This window comes from Prionailurus viverrinus, chromosome C1, assembly GCF_022837055.1.
Source record: "Prionailurus viverrinus isolate Anna chromosome C1, UM_Priviv_1.0, whole genome shotgun sequence".
Lineage (NCBI taxonomy): Eukaryota > Metazoa > Chordata > Mammalia > Carnivora > Felidae > Prionailurus > Prionailurus viverrinus.
The window spans coordinates 60,727,445-60,741,896 of record NC_062568.1 but is presented as its reverse complement, the minus strand read 5'-3'; the positions used below and the strand labels follow the sequence as shown (position 1 = coordinate 60,741,896).

At 36.2% G+C, this 14,452-nt stretch overlaps 1 protein-coding gene across 26 annotated transcripts in view; it reads left to right on the top strand.

Annotated features, from left to right (window-relative positions):
* Positions 1-11,056, top strand: part of XIRP2 (xin actin binding repeat containing 2) — a 698,239-nt gene extending 687,183 nt beyond the window's left edge. For 24 of the 26 annotated variants that reach the window (XM_047872623.1, XM_047872621.1, XM_047872617.1 and 21 more), the window contains 2 exons: positions 1,725-1,858; positions 9,172-9,309. In XM_047872623.1, the coding sequence (XP_047728579.1) occupies positions 1,725-1,819 (95 nt within the window). In that variant the 3' untranslated portion in view covers positions 1,820-1,858; positions 9,172-9,309. Of the gene's footprint in view, positions 1-1,724; positions 1,859-9,171 lie in introns of all 26 variants that reach the window. The other 2 variants (XM_047872634.1, XM_047872633.1) reach the window with 1 other exon arrangement.
* The last annotated feature ends 3,396 nt before the right edge of the window (positions 11,057-14,452 follow it).

Below are 14,452 nucleotides of genomic sequence, written 5' to 3'. Positions count from 1 at the left end.
TCTAACACAGGATTCATCTGCACTGTGTGAGAATAACAACATAGATTGATTGAGACCTGTATTTGTCAAGGTAAATAAGACGAGGTAGAGCAGCAGATACAATCATTGTTGCTGTGATAGCATTGACAATTATATGTAACAGTGTATTTATTAATAACAGTATAGACATAGCACATTATTTATATTTTTATTAAAAGTTAATATTTTATCCACTTGTTTAAGACAATATGAGGTAGTATCTATTGGCCTACTATTGACATATTTTTAACTGCCAGATTTGAGTGGTGTTGTGTTTGAATTCAACAGAGCCTGCTAATAACCCAAGAAACAATTTATACCCTTCATGTGTGCTTTCATGATTTGTATTGATTGATATCTTTGATGAAAATATACATATGGAATTAGACCTTTTGTATATAGAATTATTGTTATTAAATTGGATGAGTTAGTGTTTTCTAATGGCACTATTTTTATTCTATAACTAATTTCATCTCACCTTTCTTAAACTCCAAATGATAGTTCACTTGGCCTCATTCACACATGAACATGGACAATACATTTTAAAAATTTGACTATATTTAGAAGGAGGGAAATTCAAAACACATGGAGTTAGTACATATTTTTTAACATCAGAAAACACTTTATTTCTTTTTATTTCTCTGCATTTTACAATTAATGAGGCTTTACAATAAAAAGATTTGACATAATTAATGTGCACCATTAACGTAGTCCATTCTTTTAAACAGATTGAAAGGAATAGGAAGTTTAAAAATAAAAACTGCTGAAACCAGTAATTATCCCTCTATCATATTTGCAACATATGTGTCTAGTTTATCAGATTAATATGACTTCTTAATGTGCTTGCTTCTGGCATAATCAAGCAAAGCTGTCCAATTAATTTCAAATGCTCAGTTTCTGTTAAGATAGCTAAAAGCATGTAAAAAAGACAAAAAAGGAAAAATAAACCCACCCTGTGTTAAATATAGAAATATGTGTCCTACCAAATAAACAAAGGAGATCTCTTACTAGCTCAAATTGAGCATCGAGGCTCTAAAATACACACTTATTTGTAAAAGGAAACCTGAGCATATATGCCTTTATATATAACTTATATGAAAGCTTAGTTCGTCTCATGGGATTGTAGGGAGGATCAAAACAGTACTGAGGTGAAAGTTCTATGTCAGTTTTGAACCACTGTCTAAGCACTACTGTGATTCACAGGAGCTGGCATCCACCTGAGCACCGCAGCAGGGGGCCACAGGGATGATATAGCCAGGGAAGAGGTAGGGAACATGTAAAAGGCAAACGTGAGAATCCCAAAAGCCCTACAATCTAAAGCCATTTAGATTGAGGAGAAATGGCCCTGAACGTCTCAACATATTCAGGAGTCTTGCTGTATTAAAGTTAGGAAAAGGTGTCACAGAGCCAACACGAAGTCATCAAGGAAATTATTTAAACGAATACAATATCCTCAGCTTTAAGAGCTACGTAGGCACTCTGGAGAACTCTCTCCAGGATGTTTTAAAATGTGAAAATGTTGGGCATTGATGTTCCAGAACCTCACACCTGATGGTAGGATAGTTTCCACAGAAGCACTGTTAGGACAGGAGTCTTACGAGCTTTTACTTTAACTGCATGGCTAGTCAATATACTGTTATTTGTTTTGGTTTTGCAGTGTGATTGAAGACAGCATCATATAACCTTTGGTAAATTTTTATTTTTAGAAGCTGCTGCTCCAAGACAAGGCAATATGTACACTTTGTCAAAAGACTGTTTATCCAATGGAGTGCCTAGTAGCGGACAAGCAGAGTTTTCATAAATCCTGCTTCCGATGCCGCCACTGCAACAGTAAACTGAGGTAAAATGTTCTGAGGTCTGTGGCACAAATGCTGGAGGAGCCTACAATATACTTATAACATCATGTCTCTAGAAGATACAACATTTTCTAGATCTTGCTGTCATCAGTTAACACAACTACAAAAGGGGGTGTTGTTGGGTTCTTTTTTCTCAGGATGGCAGTGACCTTTTCCCTTTTGAAATATTGCTTTCTTAATCAAATCCAGAAAGGTTCCTTTTGTCTAAACCTGGAGATCACACAGATGAGAAAAATCAAGAAATTCTGTACAAATAGGCATTTTTGAGTTACCACTTGAGTCGGAAGTCTGGATTCTACTTTCAATCTTATTATATTTTACTTGAAAATATATTTATTAAAAATGTTTTTAAGTTTTTTTTGTCAAAGGGAGAGAACACAAGCAGGGGAAGGGCTTGTGAGAGAATACCAAGCAGGTTCTGCATTGTCAGCACAGAGCCCAATGCAGGGCTCGAACCCACAAACCTGTGAGATTGTGACCTGAGCCAAAACCAAGAGTCGGTTGCTTAACCAACTGAGCCACCCAGGTGCCTCATTAAAAAAAACAAAAGTAATGTTTATTTATTTTTGAGAGAGAGAGAGAGAGAGAGAGAGAGAGAGAGAGAGAGAGAGAGAGAGAGAGAGAGAGAAAGCGGAGGATGAGCAAAGAGAAATAGAGATAGAGGACCCAAAGAGAGTTTCTACACTGACAGCAAAGAGCACAACAACACAGGGCTTGGACCCACAAACTGTGAGATCATGACCTGAGCCAAAGTCAGATGCTTAACTGACTGAACCACCCAGGCGCCCCTTATTTATCTATTTTTGAGACAGATAAAGTGCGAGGGGGCGCGGTGCGGGGCGGCAGAGAGGGAGAGAGAATCCCAAGAAGGCTCTGTGCAGCACAGAGTCCAACGTGGGGGCTCAATCTCACAAACTATGAGATCATGATATGAGCCAAATTAAGAGTTGGACACATAACCAACTGAAGCACCCAGGAACCCCCAACCTTAGTTTATTTTATTTTAAGTAAGCTCTGTGCCCCACATGGGACTTGAACTCAAGACCCTGAGATCAAGAATTGCATCTTCTACAGACTGAACCATCCAAGCACCCCTTAAGTCTAGATTCAAGATCATGAGTCAGAAAACTTGTTCTGTAAAGGACCAGATAGTAAATATTTTCAATTTTATAGGCCATACTATTTCTGTCACTACTCAACTTTCCAGTTGAGTGGAAAAGCATCCACAGATAACTAAATGAACAAGTGTGGCTGTAAACTCATGGGCCCAGTTGTATTCCAGTAAAACTTCATATACAAAATTAGGTGATGGGCTAGAGTATACCTATGTCTCGGTATTGTGTATAAATAAAAGAAGAAAAAATAAGAATGTAGAGTATTGTCAGTGTCAGGTAAGATATACTAGGTCTTTTTTGTCTTTTGTTTTTTGTTTTGTTTGTTCCTGTCTGTTGCAACAGAAGCACTGTATCAATACAGTGACAAATGCATTTTAATGAATGTGGCATTTGGTGTGGCTATAGTCTGAGATGCTGAAATTGTAATTATTTTGCCAAATCCAGTGTGTATCAGGCTATATCTTTCCTGACTTAAACTGACAATGTCAAACACCCTTTACTACAATGTTCTTTTTCTTTGGTTTCCATGACGCCAGAGTATAATAGTTTCGTCCTACCTTCTGGGTGTTCCTTCTCTGACTCCTATGTGGGTGACTCTTTTCTGTCCATTACTGAAATGTTAGAGTTCCTTAGGTTTCTGTTATGGCCATTTATTCTTCTGTTTATATTCTTTATATATATAGTTTACTGCATCCACTTCCATGACTTTAATCGTCATCCATGTAGAATAACTCTGAAATCTGTACAGTAGCCCAGTTCTCTCCTCTATCAGATGCTTATATCTCAATGACTAGCATTCATCTCCAATTAGATTTCTCACTTGTACACCAAATTCAATATGCCCCATTATTTTTTCTGTCTTCTGAAATTCCTTCCTTGACTTCTGGTCTGTATGCTAGTCTCTCCATAAATGACATTAACACTAACTCAATGACTGAAACATGAAGTTACCTTTCAGTCCTTCTTCTTCTTCATTCCCTATACCCAAGCAATGACCAAGTCCTATAACTGATATCCCATAAATGCCTCTTGAGCTGTACATTTTCCTCTATCCCCACAGCCCAGGCATCTTCCAAGCAAGTGTCGTCTCTGTCTCTCACCTGTACTAATGCAACAGTCTTTCTAGCAAATTAGCCTCCCTGCCCCCATTATCTCTTACCTCCATTACTACCAACAACTTGCCCCAGTACATGCTCCATGATGTAGTGAAAATGATCTTTCTAAAATGCAAATCTGTTTAAAACATATGATGGTTACCTCTGTCAAAGTAAAATTAGCATCTTACTATGAATTAACAGGCAATTCAGAGTCTTACCCTAGCTCCTTTCCCAACACCCCTTCCTCCCATTGCGTGTTACTTTTCATGAAATCTGAATTTCAGTTCCTCAAAATCATTATCTTTCTCTCTCATATCTAGTTGGTCCCAAATGTTATTTCCACTCCTTGTAGGAGTTTTCCCATGCCCCCTCTCCAGCTCTTCACCAGGCTAATATCCACTCATTCTTCAGACCTCAACTGAGACTTTATGTCTTTGAAAAAGCCCGCTTTGATCCCCACGTATGGATCCAAGGGTCCCTCCTATGTGCTCCCAGAGCATCCCAGTGCTTGCCCCATTCTTACCACAATCTAATGTAACTGCTTTCCAGCTGCAGGAAATGTGTTAATGTTTGACTCTCACACCTAGTAAAGCCCTGGCATTTAATAAGGACTGAAAAATATTTGATGACTGATATTTTTAAAATTTTTTTGTGTTTATTTATTTTTTTGAGAGAGAGAGAGACAGAGCGTGAGTGGGGGGTGGGGGGGAGGGCAGAGAGAGAGAGGGAGACACAGAATGTGAAGCAGGCTCCAGGCTCTGAGCTGTCAGCATAGAGCCTGACACAAGACTCAAACTTACAAACCATGAGATTATGACGTGAGCCAAAGTCAGATGCTTAACAGACTGAGCCACCCAGGTGCCCCCAGTGACTAATATTTTTTAAAAGTCATTATACCAAAAGCCACAAATACAGAAAAAAACAAATCAAATGTATGATTTAATAAATTATTATAAAGTGAACGCTTTCTAACTAGTACCAAGGTCAATAAATAAACATTGCCAACGGTTCCAGAAGCTCCTTCCATGTGCCTCACCCAAACACAACCAGTTCTCTCTCTCTGAGTAAATAGTATTCTTTTTAATAGTTTCTTCCTTGCATTTTTATAGCTTTTTTATCCAAATATGCTTTCTTGGATATTATACTTTAGTTGTATTCATTTTTTAAAACTTTGATATGTCTTTTACATCTTTTAAATCTATAGGGTTTTCTATCCATTTCTTTCATTTCTTACAATTTATTTGTGAAGAACCTGGAATATTTGACCTGTAGAATTATCCAGTCTGGATTTGCTGATTGCTCACTTATCATGTAGTTCACATACTCCTTTCTCCCCTGTGTTTCTGAAAAACTGTCAGCTGAATCTAGATTCTGATTTAAACTAAGATTTGACACCTTTTTCAAGAACATAGGGAGTGTTGGCAAGAATATAGTAAGCACATAGTGTCTGCTCGTGTCTGGTTTTGCAATCATAGCAAAAATGAAATCTTAACACCTATATGCATTAATTGATATTTACAAAATGTTCATATTCTCATTTTGTTCTTTATTTTTCATTATTAGTTTGACTACTTTTACAGGTGATTCTTCCCCTCATCTACTATGTGGTCACTTGGTGGTACAGTTGGTGAAGGAAAGGCAGAATAAATACATAACTTTTTCCCTTGGTTTACCTGTTTTGCCAATGTATCAGTTACTTATTTAACAATGTAATGAAATGGTTCCTTATCTCCTAAGAGGTAACGAATTTTAAAATATTCATGATATATTTATAAACTCATAGACTTACATATGTTTGCTTGGTTTTAATCAGATGCAGTTGTTATCATTTCTGAAGCTCAAATCATTCTATCCCTGACCTCTTCAGGTTCTCTCTTCAGTCCTTTTGACAAGACCTAAGTACTCTCTGATAGTTTTCTCATTATCTGGTAGGACTAGATGTTCCATATTCCTTTGATACACTTACTTCCTCCAGATCCAGGATCAGTCATTTCCTTTTTACTTTTTTTTTCATTTGTGAGAAATGGCATTTTAAGATTATAATCTCAATGCTCTTTCTACTGGGTTGGTTACTATTTTGAAGCTTTCTTAGTGTTAAGAGCTAGTAAATGTTTATATATAAAAAAAATATATCATGAATTTGTAGGAATATCTCAAATTGAATTCAAAACTGCATTGCTTTTGCCGTAGCCTCTTTTCTATTCCACGTCTGCCTCCTCGCTTTCACTTCAAGACTTCCGGTTCTCAAAGACCAAGGAGAGGAAAGAATTAGAATATCCCATATTCAGGGGCACGTGGGTGGTTCAGTCGGTTAAGCAGCCAACTCTTGATTTCGGCTCAGGTCATGATCTCATGGTTTGAGAGTTCGAGCCGGCATCAGGCTCACTGCTGTCAGTCAGCACAGAGCCCACTTGGGGTCCTCTGTCCCCTCTCTCTCAGCCCCTGCCCTGCTCATGGTCTCTCAAAAATAAATAAAACATTTTAAAAAAAAGAGTATCCTATATTCACTTGAACAACAGTTTTGGAATAGCAAAACTATCAGCACCCCTAATTTGATTAGGAAAACTTAAATGGCATTTGCTCCCCATTCATCCGCATTCCATTCTTTTTTAATTGTGTTATGTCTTCGGTGTCATATTAAGCAGCCATTACATATCGCACCACCTCCCTCATTGCCATCATTTCATCTTTAGTTTATAGGCTTTATATTTATATGTATATAATGCTTGCAACAGATGTTTATGTTGATACTTCTGTAGCTATTCTAGTTATGCAAGCTTATTTTCTAGTAGATTCTTCAGAAAGGCTGTTCTGTGATCTTGATAATGGAAAGTCAGTCTTGCTGAAAGAAAAGTCATTGACTTACACTTTCTTTCACTGGATATTTTAAATGCATTATTCCATTTTCTTTTGGTGTAAAGTGTTGGAAATGACTGATAATAATCTAATTTTTTCTCTTATAAATCATATGCTTTTCTTTTCTTTTTAGATAAACACAAAGGATTTTTTTTTCTTTTTATTTAACATCCAGTGATTTTACTAGGATATTTCTTGATGTTGGTCATTCTGGGTCAAATAGTCTCAGTTACCTAGTGTGCCTCTTTCAATACATAGTTTCATACCTTTTTATATGAGGAAAGTTTCCTTAAACTATAGCTTTTTAGCATTTAACCTATCACATTATTTTCTTCTTCAGAAACTTCTGTTATACCTACATGGATATTTTGTGCCTGTCTTTATTAATTGTTCTTCTCTCAAATCATCTTTTTTAAATTTCTGGTTGTAAGTTTTCATCCTCTTATTCTCCTATTTCTGTTCTTAAAGTATTTTCTATTGTGTTTATATGTTCTTAATTTCTTTTAGTTTAGTTTCTATTACTGATTTTTTCTTTTATTTCTGATTTTTTCCCCTGATTTCTCACACCTCATTTATGACATTTTTCTAATTACAATTCATGCTAAACTTTCAAGCCTTTTTATAATGTTTTAATGTCTTTTCGCTCATTTTTAAAATTTTGATGTTGAGAACATGTTTTTCTAGCATGTTTTCATTGTCTGTAGTGATATGAAAAATTCTCTTTACTCTTTCATTTCTTATAATAAATCTGTATGATATTTGGCCTTAATACTTTTCTGTGGCTCATTTTCACATGGCATTAGTTTTCCCAAGTCTTAGAAGGAGGCAATGTTTAGGATGGTTTTCCCAATTTCACAGTACTACGAATTCCAGTTTTCATACACTGTCCAAAAAACCACAATGACTTGAATTCTGGGATTTCCTGCCTTGATTCATCTCCCCCATGTTAGTCAGGACCTTCTCTTTCATTTCTGTCATCATTATCCAATTACGTTTTGATTCAATTCCCATATTTTTGTTTTCAGTGTAAAGTGTTATCCTAAAAGGGGATCTCAGTTGGTCAATTTTGAGAGTTTTAACTTCTCTGGCAGACTTCCCTACTACAGGGCCCTTGCACTCACTGGCCAATGAAGAAGGTAAAACCCCGCCCAGTTTCAGCTGCTATTCTCTGATTGGCATGTGATACTTTCCAGAAAATACTGGCTGACTGTTTTGTGGTTTTATATTTTCTGTTTTTTTAGACACCTTCCTTGCTTCTTCTGCTGTCACTCATACAGATGCGACTCTCAGGCTAGTCTTAGAGTTTTTGGTTTGTTTTTACCTCCTTATATTTTGGGTTTGGTGAGGATACCTTGTCACTTACTTTTGTTGCTGTTTTTTTTTAATGTTTATTTATTTGTTTATTTTGAGAAAGAGAGAGCATGAGTGGGGAGGAGCAGGGAGAGAGGGAGAGGGAGAGGATCCCAAGCAGACTCCATGTTTGGCGTGGAGCCCAATGCGGGGCTTGATCTCACAACCATGAGATCACAACCTGAGCTAACATCAACAGTCAGACACTTAACTGACTGAGCCACCAGAGCACCTATCACTTAGTTTTGTTATAAACTTTATCCATGGGCTTTAAGTTTTGGTATCTAATTCATGTATCTGTATTTATGTGGAGACTCAGTGATAACTAAAAAAAAAATGATGCCTCTGACTAAATTTGGTTTTAATTTTAACAGGCACTCTATTTGTTGATCTCCCCAAAGAGGCCAAATAAACAATTGCATAGGCAACCTTTCCAATACATTCAAAATCTAGTTAACAAGGAAATTTAAATGGTTGATTTGTGTGTGTGTGTGTGTGTGTACTCTTCAGGATTTATTGAAAAATGCAGCCCCCGCATAAACCACTGAATTAACAAAGGTTTAGTCTTATCATTTTACACCATCTATATCCATATGTGTATTATACTATAATAGCTATTATACCAGTACTTGACATACAACATGAAATTCTAAGTACTAAACATGAAATTCTAAATAAGACATGTATCATGTTGAATGTTAGCAGTAACCATTATCTAACAAGAACGTTCAATTAATAAGTACATTCCTATTGCCAGTAAATTAATTGTACTGAATCTCTGACTCATTCTTGAAATAATTAATTTCCTAATTCCCTATGAATTTACAGTATATATATGGAATGTTAAACATTTTTTTCTCTTTTTTTTCTTTTTGGCAGTTTGGGAAATTATGCATCACTTCATGGACAAATATATTGTAAACCTCACTTTAACCAGCTTTTCAAATCTAAAGGAAATTATGATGAAGGTTTTGGACACAAACAGCATAAAGATCGATGGAATTACAAAAATCAAAGCAGCTCAGTGGATTTTATTCCTAATGAAGCCACAAATATGTGTAAAAGTAGTGTGGAAAACACTGCCTTACTTGGAGATCTTAATAAACAGTTAGATGATAGTAACAGTAGAGGACAAAGAGATGATTTGAAAAAATTCAGGGAGAGGGGAAAATTAAAAATCATTTGGCCCCCTTGCAGGGAGATGCCTAAGAAGACCTTCCCCCTTGAGGAAGAGTTCAAAATGAGTAAACCTAAATGGCCACCAGAAATGACAGTCCCTACATCCTCTGAATTTAAAAGTGAATCACTAATAGAACCCGTTAAAACTCTGGAAAATAAAGGGCAGGAGCAAGATAATGTTTCTTTCCTGCAGCCATATCTGCAGTCCATCCATATGTGTCAAAAAGAGGATGTTATAGGAATCAAAGACATGGACATGTACGAAGCAAGAAAAGATGAGAAGAAGGAAGGAAATAAGAATGTGCAAGATAAGCTGAATGAGGCTGAAGATACAAAGAATAAGAGGAAGAGTGAAATGGATCTTAATGACAACAATAATGTGGTTGTGCAGAGTGCTCAGAAGGGGAAAAATGAAGAAACTAATGAACCTGATGGTGCAGAAGTTTTACAGGTTGCTAACACTGATGATGAGGTGGTGCCAGAAAATTGTAAAGAGAATTTGAATAAGAATAATAATAACAATTATGTAGCAGTCTCGTGTCTGAGTAATTGCAGGCAGAAGACATCTATTTTAGAATTTCCTAATCTATTACCATTGTCAAGGGAAGCAAACTATACCGCAAGTGAATTTCCAATTGAAAATTTAGAAAATGCATCTAGAATCTCAGAGTTACTTGGTATATTTGAATCTGAGAAGGCGTACTCAAGGAATATTCTAGCCATGGCCCTCGGGAAACAGGCTGACAGAGCTACTGCTGGCAGTCCCGTGCAGTCTGCCCCCAAACTGGGTCTCAGTGGCAGGTTAATAGTAAAGGAGGAAAGATCCTTAGCCTCTTCTGATACAAATATCTTAAACACCAAAGGAAACCATGCAAATAACAAAAATCTACACTTCCTTTTTTCTAACCCTGTGAAGATCGCTGCTTTTTCCAAAAAGAATGAGAACATTTTCGAACGTGACTTAATGGAATCTGTAGATCAAATTAAAAATATGCCATGCTTGTATTTAAGAGAATTTGGGAAGGGCATCAAACGTGGGCATGGTGAAGCAATAGTAACAGCCCACGTTAATGGGAATACAGGTTGTGATGCTCCAAGCAGTGCATGTGCAGCTAAGCCTTCATTTTCCAGAGTGGAGGTCCAGTGTGAACAACTCACCGTGGAAGAGCAAATTAAAAGGAATAGGTGCTACAGTGACACTGAGTAAAACATCTCTGCCCACTTGCAGTTCACACTCAAGTCTGAGACACACTGATGTCTGAAATAGACTTCGATAACCTTCTGTTGAACTTGTAAATTTGATGTTCAGAAATTTCATGTCTATCACAATGGAATTTTCCTTGCATTAAGCTATACAGTGTTTTCTATAATCAGTTTGAATCTACTTTTATTCTGAATGTAATGAAAAGATGAAACAATATGGCTCTGTGTTCCTGTCAAATGGCACTTAAGTATATCTCTGTTTTCAACATGCCAGATAACATCACTGGTGAGATTCTGTGCTGCTGGTATTTATTATAATTCTTATACCTTCTCTATAATTTCTGCTGAAATAAAATTAAATCACCTGAGATGCGAACCAAAATACTTGTGTAACTTTTTTCCAAATATATTGAGATTTTAAGTATATATGTTTTCCATAATTTGGAAACTGTCTTTTCAGGGGCAGGAGGTATTTAACACACACACACACACACACACACACACACACACACACACACACAATCCTGGAAAAAATAAAATGCTGAATCAAAGCCACAGTATTATCAGAAAATATAAAATTTCATTCTCTTGTTTGCTCTGTATTTTTAAAGATATGATGATTATGTTTTTTTAAAATAATTGCCTATATTAAACTATCATGGAATGTCTATAAACATTTAATGAAAAATATCAATTTTTCTTCAAAATAATGTGGAGTCCATTCTTAGAAATCAACTGAATGACAAAGATTTTAGAAGTTACTTAAATAAATTATGCACATTGCATTTTTATTGCTTACCATATGTAATCAATAAATATACAAATCATATTACTACTACATTTTGTCAGGGTTTTTTTATCCTATTGGATGGATATTAAGTTTTTCCATTGTAAAAACAAACTTTGAAAAATTTGTCTTCTGAATTTTCTGCTGATTTTGCCTTTTTGCAAATACATTTAGTGATGCTTAGAGGAAAAAATAACATGAATGTGAATAACTGGCTTCACATTAATTTGGAGTGTTCATATGCAAAAACAGGTCTTATCCCCTATTCTCCATAAACACAAACCACTGACTTTCTATTAAGTATGAAAACAATGTAATTTTGAAAACTACTTTTTCTTAGAAAGTGTAACAAATATTGCTAGTATGTTGTCAACAGATATCAAAGACTTACTATTTTTTTTAGGGCTGCCATAACAAAATATACACATTGAGTGGCTTAAGCAAAATAAAGTTGTCTTCTCATAATTCAGGAAGTCCAAGATCAAGTTGGCAAGTCAGTTTCTTCTGAAGCCTATCTACTTGACTTTCAGATGGCCATCTTCTCTCTGTACATGGTCTTCCCTTTGTATGGGTCTGAGTCCAAAGTTCTTCCTCTTATAAGGACACTAGTCATTTAGATTAGGGTTCACCTTAGTGACCTCATTTTATTTTAGTTACTTCTTTAAAGACTATCTCCAAGTATAGTCCTATTCTGAGATTCTAGGGGTTAGTACTTAAACATATTGATTCTAGGAGGGCACAATTCAGCCCATAACAGCAAGAAACCACATTATACTTTTAGGATTCTTTTTTTAAACATATGCCTATTAATATTATGAAACAACTTCTCAATTATTTTTCACTTGGGATTATATTACAGAACTATGTCATATCTATATTTATGCTATAAAAATAATATTTCCAGGAAGATAATTCTTTTCCAAAGGAGTGAAGATAGGCCCATGATGGACCAAATGCTTTACCAGAGGAGGCTATGTAATGGCAGAGCTTGGCATGTAAGGGGCTTTGCAATATTTATCTGAGCCTGGGCCTTCCAATGAATCTTGTAAAAATGTTTTATCCCCCAGAAAATTGTGCTGAATTGTCTTTTGCAGCTTCCACGCAATCAATCCTTGTGACAGATATGGGGCTTTGGGCAGCACATTTTTTGGATTAGAACAATGGTTTTCCCACAGTGCAGTAAAACTACAGAATGCACCTATTCCCAAATGTGCAACCAACATGTACATCTGGCAATTTTCTATGAACATCTCTAGAGTAATTTCTAAAGGCACATTAATTTTTTAAGGACCTGAAAGACAGAAAAAAGAATACTTTCTCTGCTCTCTTCTGATAGTTACTGACTACTGGTGACTATCCAATTGAGGAGGAGAAAATTTTCCCATTGCCAAGAAAATGAACTTAGAGAAAGATTATCACAGATGTTGAAGTGAAAGAGAAGTGAAATGCTTTTTTTTTTCTATCTGGAAATGCTATTGAGAACCAAGGGTGATTTCCAAATCTAATGTAAAAGTTTAGAAATCTGCAGGTATTAACAGTAATGTGAAATCTTATTTTATAAAAATCAAATTTACATGGAGATCAGAAATAGGCAATGGACATAATACTCAGATTCAAAATAAGAGCTTTGAGAGCCTATGAGAGGTGCTGATCAGTACAGAGCCTCAATCCCCCGGAAATTAACTCTAATAGAAAACAAAAAATATTTTTAGATAATCTAAAAGTAATTTAATCTCAGCTTTTATAGAGTCCTTTGGAAAGGCTAATTTAATCTATTTAACAAGGTCCATTTACTGTGGATGTTTTCTCCTAAAATACTGTGAGAAATTTTTAAGCTTTAGGTATTTATATGCAAATTAAGTGGTAGAGGAAAATTAATAGTAGTAGAATATCTACAGAATGGTCATCATCTTTTGCTATACTACCTTTTTGTAGAAAGTAAATTAATGGATAGAAAGCCTGACAAACACTGTGGTACCATCCAGTCAACAACAACTCAACAAATATGGAGCCCTTGGTATTAGTTGGCAGAGTGATTTAAAAAAAAAGGATAAATCATGGCATCTCCCATATCATCTCCCAGACTATAAAAGGGTAATCACAGTTGATACTTATGGATGCAGAAGGGTATCAATACAGGAAATATATAGCCACAAAGAGTTCTCTTAAATTGGAAGATTTCAAAATAATAGTAAATAAATAGGTGAAAAATTTCCGGTTTAAAAGCTAAATTGTCTTCATTTTGCCATAGTCACAATTTACTTAGATGTGATTATATGTTTGTAAATTCTATGATGCACAGTCAAGATCCTCCTTCAGGAACAAAGGAGTTACTTCCCCAGATACCAGAAGTGCTGCCCACAGAAAACCCTCAACTTTCAGCCCCCTACCAGGATTGCTTTAGCTAAAGATACCACTTACCCCACATGGACTGTGCTCAATAAGTGATCAGTGAAAGAAAACTCAGCAGAACTCCGAAGGGTCATGCCAGTGTCAAATATCCCTGTAGGGTTGGCTGAGACCTCCACGGAGACGCCATCACCATCAACTTCTCTTATATCCAACCCTGCTTTGTTCGTATCCCTTCCTTTCCTTTGATACCAAGAGCACACCCTGAAAAACCTCCTTCACATTAATCTCTGTCTCAGAATCTACATCTTTGAGAACACAACCTGGACAAGCTGGACTCTTGGGAGTGGCCTAAGAAAGCAGATACTGGTATATTTTAGAACTGAACTATTTGCTACCTGGCTGACAATGGGCATAAGATGGCTGTGCATTTGTTAAAATTCTCAGCTGTCATAAACTAGGATGCCTACATTGAAGCAAATGCATAGCTGGTGCCGTGTGTCAAATATTTGAGACATGTAGAAGAAATAGCAATTACAATGAAAATTGAATTGAGGGGCACCTGGGTGGCTCAGTCAGTTGAGCGTCCAACCTCAGCTCAGGTCACGATCTCGCGGTCCGTGAGTTCAAGCCCTGCGTCAG